This window comes from Zophobas morio, unplaced genomic scaffold (assembly GCF_036711695.1).
Source record: "Zophobas morio isolate AGI-343-1 ecotype UQ-CSIRO unplaced genomic scaffold, CSIRO_AGI_Zmor_V1 ptg000024l, whole genome shotgun sequence".
Classification (NCBI taxonomy): domain Eukaryota; kingdom Metazoa; phylum Arthropoda; class Insecta; order Coleoptera; family Tenebrionidae; genus Zophobas; species Zophobas morio.
This window is the reverse complement of record NW_026972129.1, coordinates 5,109,026-5,127,501: the sequence shown is the minus strand read 5'-3', so window position 1 is coordinate 5,127,501 and position 18,476 is coordinate 5,109,026. Positions and strand designations below refer to the sequence as shown.

At 33.0% G+C, this 18,476-nt stretch overlaps 1 protein-coding gene and 1 long non-coding RNA gene across 3 annotated transcripts; both read right to left on the bottom strand.

Annotated features, from left to right (window-relative positions):
• Positions 1–923: 923 nt before the first annotated feature.
• LOC135135030 (uncharacterized) lies at positions 924–8,655 on the bottom strand. Of its 2 annotated transcripts, XM_064063967.1 has the most exons (8): positions 8,504–8,655; positions 8,118–8,403; positions 7,898–8,060; positions 5,022–5,217; positions 4,656–4,967; positions 4,379–4,603; positions 4,058–4,166; positions 924–3,291 (listed from the first exon to the last, which is right to left on the bottom strand). In XM_064063967.1, exons 2-8 carry the CDS (start codon positions 8,354–8,356, stop codon positions 3,234–3,236), a joined length of 1,302 nt encoding a protein of 433 aa, XP_063920037.1. In that variant the 5' UTR covers positions 8,357–8,403; positions 8,504–8,655; the 3' UTR covers positions 924–3,233. The 2 variants fall into 2 exon arrangements, with proteins under 2 accessions (XP_063920037.1, XP_063920039.1); XM_064063969.1 differs by having other exon boundaries at positions 8,118–8,655.
• A 573-nt stretch (positions 8,656–9,228) lies between these two features.
• LOC135135500 (uncharacterized) lies at positions 9,229–10,975 on the bottom strand. Its single transcript, XR_010281576.1, has 3 exons — positions 10,831–10,975; positions 10,582–10,709; positions 9,229–10,318 (listed from the first exon to the last, which is right to left on the bottom strand). It is a non-coding gene; the product is annotated as an uncharacterized LOC135135500 (long non-coding RNA).
• Positions 10,976–18,476: the final 7,501 nt, after the last annotated feature.

Sequence of the window (18,476 nt, the reverse complement as noted above, 5' to 3'; positions counted from 1 at the left end):
CAGTTTTGCAATTCTTGATTTGATTCTCAACGATTTTTTCGTGTGTCAAACGTCCTGGTACAGAAGTAGAAAGACATTTTGAACTATCTAAAAACAACGTCTTTTGTAATTTTTTAGGCTGCTTGGACATAAGATACAAAAGTAATTTAATAAGATAGAATATAAAAACAGTAGCAGTAAATTTTACTTCAGATTTTATGTTGCAAAAATATTTGTGTTTTTAATTATAATACAAGAAATAATTTAAATGATAAATATTCTAACAGCACACAAGAAATTTCTCGGGCGGCCTCTATGAGTACATACCAATATTAATATAGGAATATAAACTGTCGTAAGTATCTAACTCGTGCTCTAACAATCAAACAGTAAGCATTAGCTAATATTTTAGGTTCCTACTGAAGCCTTGGAATAACAAAGTTCTCGAAATAGAAATCTATACTGAAAATGGCATTTAAGTGAAAGATGTTTGGATATAATATATTAGATGTCGCAACTTCTACGGGAAAGTAGATACCTGAATAACCGGTGGGAATATTCTAGGATGCTAGAGAGCGTGCAGTATATCATCTAGGATCTAGGCTGAATAAAATTATTTCTGGTGTCACAAGAAAGCTCCCTAGATATCGATCATTGCCCCTTTGCAACATTCCGCAATGGCGAAAAATCTGATAATTCGAACCAAAAAGCAAATCATTACATATTTTTATATCACTGTTTATCAAACTGATCTACAATACTACATATATCACAATCACTACTTTGAACCTGTCGTTCATTAGCAATAACTTACTTAGGGACGACGTTATTCTTCCTGACGTTTCTTATAATTGAAGATTTAAATTTACAAAATGTGTTAGGCAAGAAAAATATTGTAAAAATATTTTTAAATTATTTTATTGCACAAAAGCCTAATACAAACAACAAAAAAATATTCAACAATATTAGCATCACATCCATTAACTATTACATAATCATTAAATAATTAAAACAAATAAAGCTAAGCTTTAAAGTAATATTGGCAAGATTATATTTTATAGCCTTAGAGGTAAATCCTATTTGTGACAACATACAAAACCACTTAAATGCTATATTTTATACAACTAAGAATGATAATTTCACAACAGTCTTAAAACTTGTTTAGAAATACTGGCTCAGATCTACAATAGTATTTTTAAAGAAATAAATAAAATATGATATGCAAATTGTTGATTGAATACTCTGTCCAGTCACAATTCTTAGTGAAATACAATAATACAAAATTTGGTTTCGAAACACGTAAATACTGGAATGAGAAACTATGACTTTTAGAATATCATGGCCAATTAAAATATCACAGCTAAAATTTTGGATTTATTCGAAAATTTAGTAGTAAATGACTAGATTTTTGTCTCAAATCCTCAGATATTGTAGCCTGGCCATTAGCAGGTTTAATACCAAGTAGGATAACTAGCCGCACATATTTTATCGACGAGTTTATACACAAAGTAAAACGATTCTTTTGATTTAAGAATCGCCAAAATTCTTGCAATACATACACGCATTAAGATATTATACAAATAGGTAACGTTTCGTTAGGTAAATACAGTTTTTTTTATTAGGCGATGTACACACTTAATATTAATTTAATTAGCAGTGGTTTTTAGAAACAAAAAAACGAAGTAACGTAACGTTCCTAATTTTTGGTTATGCACAGTAATCAAGAGATTCTTTAACAAAATACAGAAGTCATCATCTATTACAGAAAATTTGTCTAGCAATTTCGTAGTGTGTTGCAAGAATTTCATTACTTAAAAAAAGCACTTATAAATAATGTCAAATGTACAATATAACGCAAAAACTACTGCTTATTACATTGTCCCTATCTTAAACTGCGATTTAAACAACATACAAAAATGATATTAAATAAACTTTAGTCCTATCAGTCTCCAAATTGAACTAACGAATTTGTAAATAATACAATTTTTCATTTTTTCTCTTAACAATTGGATTTTAAAGCAAATTAAGAACTATTTCACCAATCTTTTACCACGCAACTTATAATTAACAGAGCAAACACAATTCTGTTGGAATTTTTATTGACAAATAAAAATTCGAACGAAAACGTAAACAAATCTCCTTAGAAAATCTCAAAATGTTTGGTTTTTAAGTACACTGGTATCACATAAAACATAAATATATATTAAAAAAAAAAAAAAAAAAAAAACTATAAAAGAGAGCTGCAGCTGGAAAAATACTATCAATACCAACTTTCATTTAGTTCTTGTGTTTGTTAAAAATGGTAAAATCTATTTACCACTAGTCTCTTATGATTACATCTTATAACTACCGTACGTTACTCAAATTATTCTAAGAAGTCACTTGGCTCCTACAGTGAAGAATTATGGCGTTAAATATATTTCACTTTACTGTTACTGCCCCATTAGATTTTTAAACATTTGAAGTAATATGGCGCAGTGTACTGCAAAAATATTTCGATATTTATTTTTTCATGGGGATTTTAAAGACTTGACTGTCGTAATGATTCCACATCTTTCTGTACATGTATAATTTATTTCTTTTATCCACTGAGAACCAACATACGCGATTATATTAAGTAGTTTGCACTGAGCTTTATATCAACCGTTAACTTGCTTTAATTTATTAGGTCCCCCCATTGCGACATTAACATTGTCATATCCACGTTTTGTATGTAGTATCTCGTTAAAGATTCACAAAAGTAAAACTTTAGAATATACTTTTAAACTCTACCACGTTAAAATACAATTAAGATACACTCACAAACATTTCATGACGATACACGATGTTAAAACACTAAAAAGTCTACCTGTAAATATTCCAGAATCAAGAAAAGCAAATTTAGAAATGGAGACCAGATTGGATTTTGCGTAGTAGCTGTATTAATTAAATTCGGCCCTGATTGTAAACTATGTTGTGATGACATAATCTTGCGGATTCCTTAAATTTTATTATACTCTAAGAAATTATTGACAACTGCGACGAAAAACTCGTAATGATACACTTGTCTCAAATGGTGAATGGCTATTGTATGTAAAATTATTATATTTAGTAAAATGTGCAACCATACTAGTTGAAAGCGGGATAAGAATGTTGAACTAACTGGGTGGACGGCGATCTGACAAGATAGTCGAACTTATGTAGAAAATTCTCTGTTACTCACAGCATCTATGGAGGACCTTCCATAAACATTCCATAAACAAATGAAGGACCTGTTAGCTTAGACGTTGGTTCGTGTACGATTTCAAATCCAATAAATTGTACTTTTGATTTCTATAAATAGTAAAATATAATTTTCCTTAATTTTAATCTATGATTTTAATGAATAAACCGAAGTTTGTTTAAATCATTAATCCAATCGTTGCATAGCAATTTCTGATTAAACTGCGTTTTAACCTTATTAACCTCACATTGTTACAAACCCAAAAGGGTGTTTAACCCAAACTGTTGGCGAAAAAATAATTCTTGTCTGTGGGATTTTAAAATTCAAATGTCAACTTTGATGTCAATTAGCCAGCTAACAACCTAAGAAAGGTGAAATTACTGGTATTCCGTTAAAACATTTTTTTCGGGTTTTTTTCATTGTGCAACGACTTTAAACTTTTTACCTTGTAAAAACATCAAGGAGCGTATGATTTCTTATAATAATTTATAGCATAAGTCAATAAATACTGAGTTATTATTTTCATTTTTTTGAATTCTAGGAAAATTTAGAGTTAATCAATATAATATAAAAAAAAAAACAGAAAGCATCTTGTGAAGTTTTTACAGATTCAATTAATACTTTTGTAATGAAATGATTACCTCTGATAATTACACACCAGCGTATAATCAAATTTCGTTTATACCTTTTATCATAATTTCAACAACTTTCATAAAAATTTAAAAAATAAAAAACAACACAATATAGAAACTTACATTAAATATAAAATAAGGAACAAAATACTTTCACACTATTTTATATCCTTTACAAGGATAATTTAATCTCGGAAGTCATGTGTTATATTAAGTCATTAAATAAATATGAACAAAAACTTACGTTTCCTCATATCGATGTTTATCTTCATTTTTCCACGAACTCACTTGAATATGAGGAGGTGGCAAGAAACTTCGTAAAGACTGTATTAATTGAATTGTATCCATTAAGGCTAAAAATAAAAAATCTTCATACAACCCACACTTGCACATACTTCATGTTGTAACCAATTTTAAGCTCAGATAAGATCAAAGTTTTAAAAAATCATAATTCGAAAGCTCAACTTGAGGAGCTCTCAAGAATTCACCTCGGCAGTGTCATCACGGATGAAATAACAGTACAACATAAATACTTCAGACGAATTTGTTAAATTTTCAAACTTACTCTTTTGCAATGCTTCCGATTGTTTGCCATACGGCTTACACATTGCGGGTCTCACATAAGTTTTCATTCTTTGCATATTTTTCATCACTTCTGCAAAGGCTCGAACAATTTTTTCTTGACCTCCTTCTGAAGATCTTTTGTCGTCAGTTGAAGAACTTAAACTTGAGGCCGAAGTCCACGCACCATTATGTAGGGCTAGTAAATCTTTATTAGCTGCTGACAAACCTGCAAGTCGATTTTTTCCAAAGTACTAAATAAGATTAACAATGTGGAATACCTTCTAGATTTTCTAAATTAGCTCTCAAAAAATCAGTTAACTTATGATCCATTATAGGTAAATCAAAATGAGACTTTTGCTGCCCTTTAGCCATATCCATTTGTTGCTGGAGCTGCATTTGTTGCCTTTGTTTTTCTAAATTTGCATTTAACTTGTCAATATTTTGCTGGGCAATCACCCTATTTTGTTGCTGAATCAGTGCGGCGGTTATCTGCTGCTGAGTAGGCGCCACAGACTTAGGCCTATCCAACAACTGTTGACTTATTTTTGAATCTAAATTATTTTGACCTGTTAAGTCAACTGCACCTAAACCTAAAAATACATTTATTTATACAGGACTTTTAAAACAAAGAATTCAAAAATTACGGTTACGTAGATCAGGATTATTTTGAGCATCTCCTAGGTAAGACGGTGCCGTAAGGTGCTGTAGAGTTTTTTGGGTTAATTCCATCTGATTTTTGTAATAACGGCATGCAGGATTTGGGCAATTCTGAACTACTTCTATTATAAATTCTTTTTCCATCCCAAAATTTTCTCTACCAATTGTGTATGAGTCCATTACCTTCAAATGTTGAAAACTGTAGATGTGTATACACTAATTTGCACTCATAATTTTATTAAAATGACCGTATAATACGAATTTTCACATATTTTACGGTGTTACGGTAACACGCTACTTTTTGATTGATAATACTATTAAACACATGAAAGTTGCTAAAAAAAACACTAGAATTACAATTTTAAAAATATATACATTTATGGCGAGTATTTATTTCTGAGTATCATATACATGTTATTAGAAGCAGTCCTTTGTAAGATATGATTTTTGATAAATACTTTATTACAAGATTTATCGAGTTACCGCTGTATAGCTGGGAATGCTTTCCAGGCTCTTATAATATTTATTTTTAATCAGTTTGTGTTTATGTCTCAAATCGGTTTTTGGCTTAACGGGACATTATTAGGTTGAAGGTAGACACAAGTTATACATACACACACTGTAGAATTCTGTTATATGTGAAATCGTCAAAACGTAATTGAAAAAAAAAACCGAATTTTAATTTTGTGTTTTAGAAGTTTAATGGGTGCATTGCATCCGTTTATTTATTTTGTATCTATGTGTAGCCCGATGATGGTCTATTTCTAAAGTCGCAAACCGGTTTGCGAAATGTAGCAACAAAAAGCTAGAGAATACGTTTATTGAGTGAATTTTCAGCGTTGTAGAACGACTGTTGATGTCAGTGCAAAGACGGACGTACATATAGGCGATTTATGTAACTAGTACATAATGTTGGTCTTTGTGGACGACCTCTATAGTTCATAAATAGGGCAAGTCCACAAAGCCTAATTATGTAGGAATTATTATAAATACAAAGTTCGATTGTAGTGAAGAAAATGTTTTTACAAAAAAAAAAAAAAAAACATTTATATCTCACAATAAATAGACTGTTTGACTTTAACTGGTTGGTTAACTTTAACTCAAAATCACTACATGCGAAACAGACCGACTGATATAAATTCTATAAAATCAAGTCTGCTCAGAAATAATATTGGCGCAACACTTTCGACTTCGCCGGAATTCTCAACTATTTCTTTCGTTAAGACAAAATTTATTGCCTGTTACGTAACAAAATTCCAAATTGGACCCGAAAATGTTTTTCATTGATGGGAGAAACAGACCTAAATATACAATAGTATAGTTGGTGTGATTATTTTGCGTCTACAAATAGTCTTCGTGGCAAAACAAGAATTGTTAAATATTTCGGGGTATTTTTCTTACGTACCTATCGCAATTTTTGTGCCGTTGTATCCCAGAAACAATAATCTTTTTTGCATAAGTTGTAAAAAAAGTGCTTCCATTTGAGTTACTGTTACTAATTTTGTTAGTTTGCATTGAACTTCGTAATTTAATTTTATTCAACTGTTACAGGTCCACTGGACAAAATTTAAGATATAAATATATTCACTTGATTAATAAGTGTTTTGTTTAATCTCGTTTCAATATTTCACAGTTATGAAATCTCATATTTTAAGTTAATGTTACAAATTTCATACGATTATTTCAGTTTTGAGAAGAAGCTTGGACATTTAAAATAAACATTATCAATTTTGGGACAAGAACTGTAGACAACCCAACGTATTTACTAAAAAAAAAAAAAATTTGTTAACGGTGGAATCTCGAAAAAAATCTGAAATACGTCTTTCATTATTTGTGTTGAAGAGTATTAATTCAAGTTCCATGTAAAAATTTACAGTAGAAATATTTTCCCATACAAACTTGGCCTCCACATTTCACCCCTTTCGGGGTTGAATTTTAGAAAATGCTTAAAGACGGGTTTCATTATTTGTATTGAAGAACATTAATACCAAGTTTCACGTAAAAATTTCAATTTATAGTATAAATATTGTTCCTATACAAACTTAGCCGCCCAAACTTAGACACCACTTTTCACCCCCTTAGGGGTCGAATCTCCGAAAATGCTTAAATAAGTGTTTCCTTATTTGTATTGAAGAAAATTAAAATGTATCAGGTTTCACGTAATGATGTAAATTTACAGGAGACATGTTGGTCCTATACAAATTTTATCACCCCTTTTCACCCTTTAGGGGCTGAATTTCGAGAAATCCCTTCTTAAACGACGCCTCCAGTATAAAATGACCATTCTCTCCAAATTTCATCTTTCTAGCATTAGCGGTTTGGGCTGGGCGTTGATAGGTCAGTCGGGACATTGCCTTTTATATATAAAGATTTGCAGTGATTTAGTATCTGATGAATTGGAAAAGTGAATAAATAAATGAAAAAGATTTGTTATTGCATTCATCCATGATTCTAGGCTATATTCGCTTGCCTAGGAGTTCAGTACCAAAATTCAAAATGCTCATTTTTAAAAGTGAGACAACTTCTAATCACATTTCCAAGATTAATTTGGAATTTGAGGTCACTGTAGTTTCAACTGTTTTCTCAGTATGATGGATACAGATTACTACACGTTTGAGGTATTTTTGCAAAAACCTCAAATACAGGTTATGAAACATTAGACCATTTTACTCTTACCCATATTTTAAATATTACTAGAGATGGAACACCTATTATGACTAAGTAGACTCTGCTATGTAATGCATTACATATATTCAATAAATAAATAACTAAATAAATAAAAATTAATATCATTACATACTTTTTACCATTTTTTCATTCTTCTAACTTATGACGTAACAAAATAACAACATAATATACTTACTGCTCTAACTGTGGCTTCAACACCAAGATGTAAACCATGAGGACCATTCATATGTTTCAGCATTACAGCATTCGCAAAATGTTCGAAGGGTAGTATTATTTTGCCGTTTTCACGTAGTATTAGCCTTCCTTGCGAATCTAAAGTCACTCTAGATGCCATCATTCTAATGATAAAACAAAAGTTTTAATGAATTAGAAATAAATGTTGGTGTAATACTAACTGTAAATAAGCAGCACTTGGTAGCATCGATGATTCCTTCAGTTCTGAGAAACATTGTAGGAGTTCAACTGATGAATTCCATCCTTTGTTTTGGAGATATAGTTGTAGCAACATGTACAACTTTTCGGTGACATAACCTGTACCAGGAAAGCCCATGCCCGTTGATGTTGGCAAATCATTAACGTTGGTCTGTTGTATTCCTTTCGCCAAGACATTTTTCATTGTCTCCGCCAGATCCATGGTTTCTAAATTAAAAATTTGCAGAAGGAACTAGAGTTTACATATACCTAAAATGACAGTGTACACATAACCACAACACCGCAAATAAACAAGGGCAAATGTAACAATCATAAGCCCATTAGTCGGATATTTTAATGTTCTACTAACATTATTTCCTGCTTAGGCAGTTTAATTCACATCCGGAATATTATAGTTAAATGGGGTTTTGTATGAAACACAGCTGATTTTTTTAAGCACATCACTTCGCGTTCGCTAGTTTAGGCTTCGGCGATCGGCGCTTCGGCAATTCGCAGTCGGCAGGTCGGCAGCGTAACACAGTGCAGTTGCGCAAAACGAACGGAATACGTAGACCCAAATCTAAAATCATTAAAATTTCATATTCTCCACCTTCTCCATAATATTACCCTGATTTTCTTATCCTGCTTATCTGCTAATCAGTGGTCGCCTCCCGTAGAGGTTCTCTGCTGTTTTCAGCTGCCAAATATTAAAATTTTTCCGTAATTTTTTTGTTTCGACGTCACGCAACGTAAAAACTTTATTAGACTAATAAGTAGTTTTTGACTACCCGAAATCCCAAACGTAAAGTAAGGAAGTATAAGTAGTAATCGAGTCTATCGGCCGAGTGGCCACTCTTATGTTTTCTCGACGTTTCATGACTCCTGCAGTACGAAAAAAGTAGTCACCCGTTTCTGTCCCTCTGTCTGTCTGTCTGTCCCTCTGTCTGTCTGGTGTCTGTATCCATTTTTATTAGACACGTAATCTCCGAAACTGCTGGACTAATATAATAATAATATTAATTAATGTTATTATTATTAATGATATTATATTTGGGACATCGCCAAAAGGTTTAGTCGTACAAGTCACAACAAATATGCAAAATATACAAAATATACAAAGTATAAAATACAACATACAGAAAACATATGAACAAATTAGAATTACAGTTCAAGAATTGTAAAAAGTGCAATCGTCATTAATGAACTCTGAGAACTCGTAATATGCTTTCCCTAAAAGGAAATTTTAAGTATATAAATACATGGTAAGGTCAGAATTTGGAGATTCTTAAATTGCTCTTTACAATCGTCCCTATAGTTAATATTGGCTAAGATTCGCATTGCTTTTCTTTGTAAGGAGAATAGGTGATGACGTATGCTAGAGCGACCCCATACGAGGATACCATACAAGAGATGTGATTCACATAAAGCGTAGTAAGCTGATTTAAGGGTGGCGTCTGGTTCGGTTTCGCCCAATACTAAATACATTGAAAACATCGTCGTAGTTTCCGGAGTTGCATTTTTAAAATACTGAAATCTCCAACCAAGTCAGAATCTAAGTAAACCTGCATTCTGCTACCGCATCACAGCTCGTTTAATGCCGATTTCTCGTTTCAATAGATTTTGACTTTTCGCGAGTTATTTACCTCAGTCGTGGATTTTTTAATGTTATAAATGGTATCAAAAGAAAGCTGACACTTTTCCCAAGGGGACCTCCTATCTCAGAATGCCAAAAACTTCAGCACTTCGTCAAAAAATGCATCAATGTACCGGTTAAAATGTGATGTAAAAGTTGTTCAACTTTATAATTTTTTTTTGTAAAAACTGCATACTAGATATGAATATAAATATGGAGGTCCCCTGGACTGAAGTTTGTTAATTCGAAATATAATTTTTTTAAAGCGATATATCTCATACTTTTAAAATGCAACTCCGGAAACCGCGACGATGTTTTCAATGTATTTAGTATAGGGCTAAACCGAACCAGACGCCAGCCTTAAGCACCATAGTGGGAACAATGTCTTTTAAATTTCTGAGTATGAAAAGTCCACTGTTCGTTTTTTTAATGAGAAAAAGGACATTAACTGTTTTTTCGGTGTTCAGAAGAAGTTCGTTCTCCCGGAACCAATCAAAAGCTTCCGACCGAGACTCCCTATTACTAACAATTGCTGATTGTAGGTCCTCAGCCCTGGAAATAAGTGTAGTATCATCCACGTATAGCGTGCAGTTTGAACTTAGGTGGAGGGGTAAGTGATTTAAAAAGATCAAAAACAGTAGAAGGCCGAGGATAGATCTTTGCGGAACCCCCCTATTAATAGCTAGAGGTTTCGAAAAGTTATTCTGAAATCGCACAACTTGCGACCTATTGGAAAGGTAAGATTCGATTAGAGAAATACTCTTCGGCTCTACGTTATACAAAGCAAGTTTATTCAATAGGAGGGTATGAAATACTCAATCAAACGCCTTCGAGAGGGCCAAAAAGGTGGCAGCAGCAATATGGTTAGTTTCAAAGCAATTGGTGATGAAGTCGACCAGGCTCGATAGTGGAGCGATTTTTCCGGAATCCATATTGAAATTCACTAAAAAGATTATGGCTTTCAAAGTAGGAATTAAGTTGTTCATACAGTATTTTTCCGTAAATCTTAGCAAATACAGGTAGAATAGCAATATGACGATAGTTTGAGGGTTCGTTGGTATTACCTTTTTTGTGGACTGGCACAACAATAGCGATTTTAAGCCATTCAGGAAAGACTGAGTGAGAGATACATAAGTTAAGAAGTTTGGTAAGTGGTGAAATTAAATAAGTCTTTGGCGCTTTTGACTATCAGCATTAATGTTGTGTATATAGTTTGATTTACTATTTTTAAGACTCTCCAGTATCGACCTTACCTAACACCAGAAACAGCGCGAAATTTAAAAATTACATCGCTGGGACAACGAGGACTATAACTAGACTTATTAGGAATAGTATGTAGTTGCTTGATCATCATTATCAGTATAGATTGATCTACTGCCCTGTGGTAACTCAGAACTAGCCTTATTTACAGCAGTATTAGAGCAAATATTAGTAAAGTAACTATTGAAAGAGTTACAAGAGATATTACAGCACGTATTGTTATCCGTTGACACTTGAGCTAGTTTGCCACGGTAAATCGCTAACCAAAATTTGTCTATTCATCCCCACCACTAATGTGATGACGTCACTTCAAAATTGTACATAGTAATTGGGTTTTAAATTGTATTAAATAACATAGTCTTACACCCATAATTTTATTCTCGTCCATTTTTACTTTATACTATTTTTTTTGTATTTCGGGACTCGTGGACATAACAAATAAGAAGAAGAGATGTCTTCTACGTCGACAGTTTCGCAGTTTATTTTACCGCTTTTTCAAGACGTCTACAAGTTGTGAGATAGCATATCAATGACTGTAGACAACATAATGAATTCAAGGACAATAGAACGGCACTTGCCACACATCATTTTGAAGAAGGCCATCATTTTAGATTTGATAAAACGATAATTTTAAATAGGGAGAGTGTTAGGTTAAAAAGAAATTTAAGTGAGATGATTTTCATAAACAAAATTGATAGTCTTAATTTTAAAACAGACACTCAGAACTTGAGTTCAGTATATAATTTGCTTATTAGGAGATTAAAATGTAACAATTAGTAATAATATTTTAATAGTTTATGTAATTTTTAATTTTGGTTTTTAATTTAAAATATGAACATATATAGTTGTGAAATTATAACAAGTGTAAAATTTAGACTTTACTAAGGTTAGTGTATAAAAAAATATTGTTAGGTTTAATTAGGTTGGTATCATTTCTCACGTCATCGTTTTTTAAGTTAAGACGCAAATGGTAGTTATAATTGCGTAAGTCATATAATATGTATAATTTAAATATAATTTAATGTAATCTCAAAACTTGTAGACGTCTTGAAAAAGCGATAAAATAAACTGCAAAACTGTCGACGTAGAAGACATTTCTTCTTCTTATTTGTTATGTCCACGAGTCTCAAAATACAAAAAAAAAGTAGTATATTTAGTCTTACACATGTAGTTTATGACTGCGAATTGAAATGTTACATGAAACGTCCAGATTTTTGGGAAAAAATTAAAAATTAAGAAAGTTATGATAAGCATGATAAAATTCTAATCACAATATATTTACTTATCCCTTCCAAAAAATTGATGACGTCAGCTCAAAAGTTTGCCGAATAAATCCTATCTAAAATGTACAAAATATGATGAGTCTCTACTTGTGATTTATCATTCCATTAATATTTTTTGGATTTGCATATTTGTGACTTAAAAAAATTAATGAATGCGTGAATATATTTTATTGAGTTAATCAGGAACTACCAAACCGAATGCTTTGAAATGTTGCAGATGTTTTAAGGTTATAAAGAGCATAATAAATGTTTAGTCAAATATATTTGCTTGTCCCCTCCAAAAAATTGATGACGTCAGCTCGAAATTTTGCCGAATAAATTCTTTCGAAAATGTGCAAAATATGATCAGACTATACTTGTAACTTATCATTTCATTCAAAATTTTTGATTTGCTTATACAGGGTGACTAAAAAAAATGAATCAGTCAGTTTATTATTGATCAAATTAAGAACGAACCACCCGATTTTCTCGAAACTGTGAGAATACGCTCATATTTATAACAATAAAATAAAGATAAGGTAAGAATTATAATAATAACATTCAGAAAATTTTGTTCAATTGAGGTTAATGAATAATTTTAGTCATCTGTTTTGAGGAGATGAACATATTCAAATCATACAAATGTCTAGGTGACCTTCCGATGTCTAAAAACATTAACATTTTTTTATTTCTTGAGCGAAGTACAAGGGAAGTATTGTACTCGAATCCGTCGGCCGACTCTCTACTTTTACGTTTTCTGGACCTTTTATGACCCCGTTTCCGTCTGTCTGTTAACTTTCCGGAGGGCGCGTGTATATTCAGTTACACTACTGACAGTGTCTTGTCTTTATCGGCGACCTCACACGTTCAGGCAAAATAGTTTATATAAGCATTTAGACAAAACAGTGACCGGAAGCTGGGGACGATGGCGAGACGATGTAGTTGTGAAGCCAAATTTTCTCGATATTTCATAAGGCCGTAGCTAGGGGGAGGCTAGGGGATGCTCCCCTAGATCTAGACAAGTTATCATTAACCAGATGTGAATTACAGCATCCAAAAACCAAATAAAATGTAGTAGTTTATACAATAAACGCAAGTCAGAGCAATAAAAATATCTGAACCGTTGGCATTGTCATATTTTAGTTTAGTTTGTGTTTCACCGTCACGTCTACAGGTTGATATCAGTGTTATGGCTATTTGTCTTAAATTACAAGTACTATACAGGATGTTCATTTTATCTGTTCACGCCTGACAATTTTTGCATAGGCAACATATTATACACGTTCTGACAGCGAGGGAAGTACTGTCTACACTCTTTAGACCAATTTTTTATAATTATAATAATTTATTTTATTGAATAAATCAAGAATTGCAAAACTGAATACTTTGAAATCTTGCAGACTTTTTAAACTTAGTGTAAGCATGGTAAGGTGTTAATCAAAATATATCTGTTTATTCCTCCAAAAAATTGTGTTGGAATCGGGAACTTAAAATGAGCTGTGAATTTACAAACAATAAAAAAAAATTACACCACGCATAGACATCAGCGGAACTGCACAATTCAAATTAGAAAAACATTAATAATAATTAAATTCGCTCGTGAGGGGGAAACTGTGGCATCGGTACGGTTTAATTTTTGTTTAAACAATTGCGATGTTATGGAACTACAAACTAAATTTAACCTACCCTTATTTTCACCACGTGTTTACAAAGCACTTTTACACCAGACGTGACGCGATACGTTCAAAAGCGAAATCACATAGAATCCAAAATTTCTACCTGCCATACATTCCAACCCTAACCAGCTCCCACCTCTAACTGAGAGTACACGTGGTTGTCTACGTTACTATCTAACATTCTTAATTTATTTTCAGTTTCAAATTATTCAAATTTTAAAATTTAAACTGGGACTACACATCATTTTTATTACAAATAATTGTCATGTAAAAAACCAGTAAGAAAATAAAAAGTACAAAGTCAATGTTTATAATTTTCTTGGAGTAAAAAAAAATAACAGTAAAAACCGAAAATTCAGCAAATATACCCTCGTAAAATTCTCCAACACTGCAAGCCCGCAAAATTAATATTTAATTCTATGTGCATTTGTTTTACTTGTTAGTTTTTAAAATAAAGAAGTTTTAAATGTTTCATTTGTTTTATATTAAAAAAAAACCTCGAGGTATAGTTTTGAAAATTTCATTCTACAGTAGCGGTCATTTCTACGGAACCACTCGATAAAAAGTCAAGTTGGTAGCCCTGTCATCTAGTACTTTACACCAAACGCGGTTGGTAGCGGTAGTTGATATCGCAATCGAAACTAGCACAACACGAATGTTTCGGTTGCCCTCAGCTAGCGCCACTGTATCCCGTGCAGACTGTATGTTCTGTTAATCTATTTATTAAAATAAAATATCTACATTGACAATGGGGCCATCTAACCTGTCAAATTTTTGACACATATGTTTTCCCCCAGAAACCCGTCAAGGTCACTTACACCAAACAAATTTTGAAAATTTACACTAGGGAGTGGTTCTATAGAAAAGATCGCGACTTTACCCTATAAAATTGTATTGACAATAACGAGACGGACACTAATATGTACAATGATAAGAAATATTCATGGCTCACACTAGTTCACCAGAATTTGTCGGAGAACATTTAGCAGGTAGTTGTACTTATAAAATAATGCTCGTGAGTAACGATGGTCCCTGTCTGAACCTGGATTATTCTGCTTTCTAACATCTGGAGATTACCGGCACGCGACAACTTCAAGTTGTAAATATCTCTTGCTATTGTACTACTGTCCGTCTCGTTATTGCCAATAAAATTTTATAGGGTACAATGAAAGTTCCAAAACTATATATCTATGTAGTTACTTGGCACTACTAAGACCGGGCCTGCGTCCATGTTTCAGAAGACAGCAGCTACTATACTTGTTTCGTTTAGGATATACCTCATAAAATTTTATGACAATATTGAGCTCCTGACGATGGGGTGGAGATGCGGTAAATCTTATTGTTGGCTGAAGCAGTTACAGTGTCTTTTGAACTTACCTGGTTGTTAATCCAGGATCAGTCTCTTGTAACATGGGACCTATATAATTTTATGAGGTATATCCGTTTCTAAACGAAACGAGAGTACACACTAACAGCTAACACACCATTGTCATTATTTAAGTATATACTTAAACAATGCTGTTACTGTAGCCCCTCTATTACAAATTTGAAGATTTTTTTAACTTTAAACAGATTTATGTCATAGAAAATATAACAAAACATGAGTAGAATACAACATTTAAACTTTATGGTAGTAGTTGTTTACAGTTACAGTGCAATTATGAAAAGGTAGAGTAGGTACATTTACGTTAGTTTCATCACTATACTTAATATGTATGTACTGAATAGTTAATAGTCTGATTTATAATGTGACGTAGATGCCTCGTTATTAAAGTTGTTGGAGGTGGACGGACCGGATTCTGTGTTAACCATACAAGCAGATTTTAGTACCGAATTTGTTATTGTTTTATTTTCTGAAGTTGAAAGGTTGTTATTTATTGCAGTTGTAATAATATTTACCACTGAACTAAATCCAAATTGAAACGTCAAAATTGGCATTACTAAAATACTTAGGAGTTGATTTAAAAACCGTGCCTTCACAAATACGGCTTTGGGAACTGTGTGTAAGGAGATCCATACGTGACTTGATATGTGTGTGTAAAAAAATTATGACGTCACCACAAAATTTTGCTAAATAAATCCTATTTAGAATATACAAAATATGATGAGTCTGTACTTGTAATTTATCATTCCATTCATATTTTTTGAATTTGCATATACCGGGTGACTCGAAAAAAATGAATGGGTAAATTTATTTTATTGGTTTAGTCAGGAATCATAAAACCGAATGCTTTGAAATCTACTGCGAAAAAAAACATAATAGGCATGCAGCCGTCACGTTTCCGACAGCGAGGGAAGTACTGTTTAAACTCTTTAGACCAATTTTTTAAGACTACAACTAACTTACTCTTTATTAGAGTGAGGTAAGTTATCGAAATTAAGACACTTAAAAAATTTGTTTTGACAGTATAATTTGTGTTATACAGTGCGGTAAAACATTTAATATCTATGCTCCAAAATAAAAAGTTTTTGAAGTTGGTGGGTGTTGAGTTTTGTTACGAACGCGAAAAAAATTTTGTATGCGACTCGTGAGTAAATTAATTTTTTTTTTTGACTCGGCGGATTTGCGCACTCGCCTTCGGCTCTTGCGGCAAATTGTCTTTGTCGTAAAAAAAAGATACACTTTACACACTAGTTGCATAAATAACTATTTATGTAAAAAGTAAATTAAAATACAACATTTTAATACCATTATTAACACTTAAATTATTAATTACCTAACGGCTTTACTTATATAATATCACTGGCAGAAAAAAATTAAATAACAGCAAAATACAAATTATTAGTTAAGAATTTATACAGAATCCGATACCGAGAGAAATGAGTGTCTTTCAATGGGTTGGATCCATAAATTATTCTTACTAAAGGGGTGGTGAGCTGGACGTTTTTATGACATGCGATTAGAAGTGAGTAGGTGTTGACAGCAAGGGCAAATTGTCCGTTCTCAAGGACGAATTCTGGAAGGAATGCTCTTAAGTTCAGTTTAATATGATAGGAGTAGAAAAAAACCGGGACGGCAGACAAATGGACAGACGGACTGACAGACAGACGGACAGACAGACAGACAGACGGAAACGAGAGATCTATTTCTTCGTATTCTAGGAGTCATGAAAGATCGAGAAAACGTAAAAGTAGAGAGTCGGCCGATGGACTCGATTACAATACTTCCTTCCGACTTCCTTCGATTACGTTTGGGAAGTAAAATTTTAAATTTGTCGCTAATCTGACAAAAAATCGCAAACATTGATTAGTCAGTCGATATTAGACAGCAGCACGGTTGTAGAATAGATAGGTTGATACACTAGCATACATTTGCATATCCCTGGTAAGCGACGCCAATTGCCGATCGCGTCGCCTGGTTTTTGACGTTTTAGGGACACAGAACTCTATAGGCATCTGTCTATAACCGATGTAATTAATAAAAGAAATCGTACTTATCGACTCCGATCAAATGTCATTTACAAATTTTGAGGTCGTGATTTTGTATTGTTCATAAAGCAATGTAAACGAAAATCCCCAAAATAACTAGAATGATTTCCGCTCGACAAGGTAGAGGCGCTAGCTGTATGTGTCCTTTCCATGGATATAGGGATCGAAAAGAAGCGTCGCCATCCCAAGATTCCCAAGCCATTAGTGTACAAACCACGGTGGTAGAAGTAAGGTGTGGAAACCTCATTCATAACTTTCCTCAAAATCATTGGTAGAAAACACAAATCGCGTGGTTTGGATTATATGTCATTCGCTGTCTAATGTGACTCGATCTTGAAATGTGTGGCAATTAGTAACTTTTATGAAATAGAAATATATCTGTGTCCTTGTTATGCTCCGTCTTTTCGACAGCAGGTATTTTTTGCTTCCAGGATGGCGATCCTGTTACTGTCATTTGGTCATCAATTGCCTTGGTGGTAACACGTCTTCCACGACTGTTTGCTGGTTACCGGTGACACTTTCTCGTTGAATAGGGCTGGAGTTACTTTGGGACTGGAATAGTGTTCTTTCCGGTCCGTTAACTCGATAATTCTAGTACAGTCTGTCGTAACCTCAAATCGTAAACACATCAAACTTTCGTTGACAGTTCCTACATTTGATAGCGAAAATTACTAGCCTCGCGCTATCTTTGTTTAACACATAGGTTAGGTTCCTCTCTGTCGAATTCCGACCACAGGCAGTTTGCCGTACTTTCTAAAAGTAATAGTAGATCTAGTGACTTTATCGCTGTCCACACCGCAGCGACGTCTAGAGAGATCAGTTGAAATTAAGTAATAGAAAACTGCATTAAATCTTTGACATTTATGCCAATGTCATTTATTACCCAATCACAAATGTCGAATCATCCACCAATCACACGATTCACACCAAGGACCAACCACAAACCGTTGTGCTGTGATTTATTTTCCCTCCAACGAATCTGTCACTTAATTCATTCATAAATACACTGACAAGTTGAAATGTTAATACATAGATGGACATACTGTGCTGCATACTCATGGCCGACTACATCTGACAGTCGTT